Raw genomic sequence first — 4,800 nt, 5'->3', positions numbered from 1 at the left:
CAATAAAACAGCTTGGAAATATGATTAATACGAGTAGGTATAAGTAATTTACAATTTTAAATTTAATGAATATTTTCTGTAATTAATTTGCAAATATTTTAAGTCTGTAAGAATACGAATAAAATTCAGCAAACCGTCGATGTTTTAGAGTTAGTTTTTAGAATTAGAAACAAAGCACACTGCGCACTAAGGTTGAAGCTGGAACAATTTATTAATTTAAAATAACGTCTCCCTGGTGTCAGACGCCATTTCTGTTTTCCGCACGTCTTTTGGCCGTACATGTTCAAAAGATTTTTTGATATAGGTGATTTTTATCTGGTCTAGGCTTGTAGTCAAGAAGTCTTTGTAGATTAGGAAAATGTACATTAAAGCTCCGAAACGTGTATCGTGGCATTAAATATACTTAGGAAAATTATCTATACGCAATGTAAGTACATATTCACTTGTAGAATAAATAAATTAGAATATGAGTACCAACGGTAGAGTAATACTAGTTATACCAGTCTATTACTGAAATATTACTTATTCATATAAAAAGTATTATAAAGACAAATACATGAACATAACTTGCTTACAAAAAACGTAAAACGGCATTTTAGTAGATTAGTACCTACATATTACCAATCTATATCTACTTAATCACATTATTCATAATCAAAATAAATTTGAAAATTTATTAACTAGACATAAGAAAAAATGAATGCTGTGTAGATAATAGAAACCATAGATAATAATAATATTTAAAGTTGATGTTAAAAAAAGTTCATGTACCCACATGGTTTTACTTATTAAATCGTAAATATTTATGTAGAGAATTTTAATCAAAATATTTAATCAATTTAACTCTCAATGTTGTGCTTTTATCGTAGGGTGCTCCTATTTTATTCGTTTTCCATTTAAGTACGTTAAAAATTGTATTCTATTGTGTTTAGATTTTTTATTTAATCTACTATTCGTCACTTCGTTTTGGGCAATGCGGACTGATGAATGGTACCAAAGTATTTTTTTTTTAATTTTAATTTTTAATTGATATCATATATTTTGAAACGAAGAACAAAAGAAGAATAAGTATCAATGGTTCTTCCATGATAATAGTCAGTATTGACTCCACACACGCCACACTGAATTTTGAAATCTCAGTGTACCTAGTGTAGGATTAGATCTTTCAACTTATGCTACATATATATATATTAACTTGTCAATGTATTTGATTCGATATCTCTATAGAATTATACTAAATCATGTTATCAACAATGTTAGTAGCTATAGTGTAGGAATTAATGTCTGATAATACTGTTTCTCTTTTGATGTTAGTTGTGATGTCATCATATATCCGTTGATGTTATACCTACGATCAGTCGTCATACCAGCCATGATGACTACTGATTTATTATTATTAGAATAAATTTGTATAAACGTACTATAAATTGGACTTTTATTTGTTATCTTTCAAAAATTTTGTCCTACCTAAGAAAAACCTGATTGGACCAGACCAACTGAATATAGGGCCACAGGATTGATTAGAGCTAATAGAACCATTTTTATGAGAATTACAGAGTCAAGTTTCTAAGAGTAAGTACCTATTTAGGTAGGTACGTTATGGGAAGTTGGCTCATTATTACATTGGTCATAGGTATCTATCAAGTGTTCATGATAAAGTTGGGAATGAAATGATAATTTCGGAATAAAGAGTAGGTAGCATGTATGTGTAAGCATACACATAGGTTACTCTTTATTCCAAAATTCCCATGGGAGCGAAGCTCCGGGGCGCAGTTAGTCAATCATAAATGAAAATAACAGTGACGGATTACAGAGACCTTCGAACTAATATCATTACTTTTATTTCATTATGTTCTGTAAATTAGTAAGGTATTTACTAGGAAAAAATGCAATGTTTTGGACCACGTTGAGAAACAAATAATCCTATTACATTCGCAAAAGTGTATTTGTTCGTTTATTTAAGTAGTATTTTTTTAATATATATTTTTTGAGAAAATGACGTTTGCCAAAACCATGGCTAAACCAAAATAGAGAATAGAATACCTAAAAATATACTAGGTATATTCTTTACATCTACAATCGCATATATATCATTTTTTATTCATAATAAACAGTGTCTATTTATTCGTAGGCAGAACCCATAAACTGAAAAAAAAAACAAATTGTCTGTGATACGAACATACTTTACTCAACATGTCATTGTCATTTTGACAGCTATCTGACAGCTGAATTAGAGGTTGTTTGCGCTTTTTGATTTCGTTCGAGTGCCTAAAGATTTAGTAAAATCGATAATGGAGTCGAAAAAAGAAGAAAATGTCGTCGCGGATAAAACAATATTTGATGCGATTGCCCAAAATGATTTGGCAGAATTCAAAAACATCTTAGCGCAACATAAGGGTAACGTCGATTTCTTCGACGAAAATGGTATGACTGCGCTCCAGCACGCCGCTTATAAGGGTAACAAGGATATGGTTCAATTGTTACTTGATAGGGTAAGTGTTATTGCTAAGTGACATTCGTAAGTGGGTACCACGTAATTGCTTATTGTAGTTATTTATTTGTTGTTTACATATTGTGTTGCAAGTGAAGAATCTGCAGTTTCAGTTTGTGTCTACATTATCCTCATTTTGAAGAAGTCTCGAATACTCTCTTTCATATACTTATTTAAATACCTGATATAATACTTAAATGCCTGAATAAAGATGAATTAGAAAATGTTTTCATTATCAATGAAAACATTCATCTTTATTGATTGTATCTGTTTCAAATTTCAGGGTGCTGATGTCAATTCTGGGAAGCATGAATACAACTACACAGCTTTACATTTTGGAGCCCTGTCTGGGAGCTCAGAAGTTTGCAAACTGCTATTGGAAGCCGGAGCAAAGCCCACTACAACTAATTCAGTAGGCCGCACTGCATCCCAAATGGCTGCGTTTGTAGGCAACCATCACACTGTGGTGACCATCAATAACTTCATTCCTCGTAGTGAAATTGCTTATTATTCTGTGCCCCAAGGTCAACAAACTGAGCCCCATATATCTCCAATTCTAGTTGACCCCCTGCACAAGTTTGTATTAGGAGTCAACATTCATCCTGTGAGGCTAGCTCTCAATCTACAAATCACCCCTGCCCTGCTAGACAATGCTGATAAGGTGAGCCAAGTATTAGAGATGCTGTGCAAACGGGAGATGACACGCGGCAATGACACCAATGAAGTGATGGCATTCAAATACCACTACCTTTCCTACATCCTTAGAGAAATACACAATATTAGGGACAAACAAAAGCCAAACACTGATAAAGAGGAAAAGAAATATGATGTTGTGGAAATATTTTCAAAAAAACTTTTGAAACCCGGAAAGGATGGCGTGTCCTTAGATTTAATGGATTCATTTCTGAAAGATTGTGTGAGGGAGTTCCCTTACAGAGAATGCACTACATTCCATCAGATGGTTTCCTCTTTGACAAGTAAAGACCCCCCGCCAGCATTGTCGGTGATAAACTGTACTATCAATGGTCAGAGAGGATTTGTTGATGCCATTCCATACTGCAGCACTTGTGGGGAAGAGAAACCTGCAAAGAAATGTTCCAAGTGCAAATCTGTGCAGTACTGTGATAGAGAGTGCCAGAGATTGCACTGGTTTGTTCATAAAAAGGCCTGTAACAGAGAATCAAGTGCTCCTGCTCCGTCATCCAATGCTAAGCTCGACATTGATGCTGGTGAGTTGAGTGCCGAGCTCCAAAACCTTGTTACTGCATAGAACCACGGGAATGCTATCAAATACTTTATGTAATAAATGTGTAGTTAAGTAATTCCTCACTTCGTTATTTTATTATGAATTATATGTATGTATCATTGTAGGTTTGTCTTTTTATTATGCCTTATTAGCAACAATCTATATAGCCAGAGGACCCTCGAACGAATTTTTTTTGACGTATTTAAGTCAGTTAATTAGGTCTAATAACTAGGTACATAGACAAATCTTTTTAAATATATTTTATCTGTTTAGCCAATGTCACACTATAGCGGCCGAACTATTGCTGGTTTTACATGCGGTAAATAAAAGCACTCAACAAACTATGCAATGTTTATGCATTCGCGTCGGCATGTGTCTAAGTTCGGCGATATGCGGTAGTAGTGTTTCGGCTTGCTTGCTTTGTGATCACAACAGTTCTGAATGTTGCCGCTAGATGGCGCTAGCAAAGACAATTGGAAACCTAATGCCGAAAGCGCGTTTTAAATTTAACATTTTAATAATAATTCTTAATGGCCTTACGTTTCTTTTATAATCATTTACCTTTGATATTTCGAAAAAATTTCATGCATCAGGTGAGACCGAATGTCCCACCTCCATTCTAAAAAAAATATTTACGATAAGATACGAATTTTGTAATTTCGTGTCTGGTAAAAAATACACGATTGTGTCAGGGGTTGGTTTGCATTCCTTACGGAGTTCGGAGTTCAAACGAAGTAAGTACTTGGATTAATTGTTGTAAATTTTATGAATTTATGTTGTATTAACTTCTTTTGTAAGTATCTATATTTGTGGTGGTTTTTGTACCTAAATATAAAAATGCAGGGACCGGACAAGCCGTTCGTTTGCTTAATCCTTTGAAAAGCTTTCCCATATTCTTGTGTAACCTGTTCAATGGCTAACCCAATCCAATGACTATCCCATATGGTGAGGCTAACCCTTTCAATGGATTTCCCATATGATATGGCTAACTCTTTCGAAGGGGTAACCCGTTCGTTATAGCGCTTACCCTGTTTGGCTTTCCCCTTAAATGCCTGCGGGGGGA

At 34.2% G+C, this 4,800-nt stretch overlaps 1 protein-coding gene across 1 annotated transcript; it reads left to right on the top strand.

The window, feature by feature from the left end:
* Positions 1-2,212: 2,212 nt before the first annotated feature.
* Positions 2,213-3,861, top strand: LOC128683695 (uncharacterized protein). Its single transcript, XM_053769587.1, has 2 exons — positions 2,213-2,492; positions 2,775-3,861. The coding sequence occupies exons 1-2, from the start codon at positions 2,292-2,294 to the stop codon at positions 3,759-3,761; spliced, it is 1,188 nt and encodes a 395-aa protein (XP_053625562.1). The 5' UTR covers positions 2,213-2,291; the 3' UTR covers positions 3,762-3,861.
* Positions 3,862-4,800: the final 939 nt, after the last annotated feature.

The sequence above is a fragment of the Plodia interpunctella genome, chromosome 3 (assembly GCF_027563975.2).
Source record: "Plodia interpunctella isolate USDA-ARS_2022_Savannah chromosome 3, ilPloInte3.2, whole genome shotgun sequence".
Taxonomy (NCBI): Eukaryota; Metazoa; Arthropoda; class Insecta; order Lepidoptera; family Pyralidae; genus Plodia; species Plodia interpunctella.
This window is presented reverse-complemented; position numbering and strand designations above follow the sequence as displayed.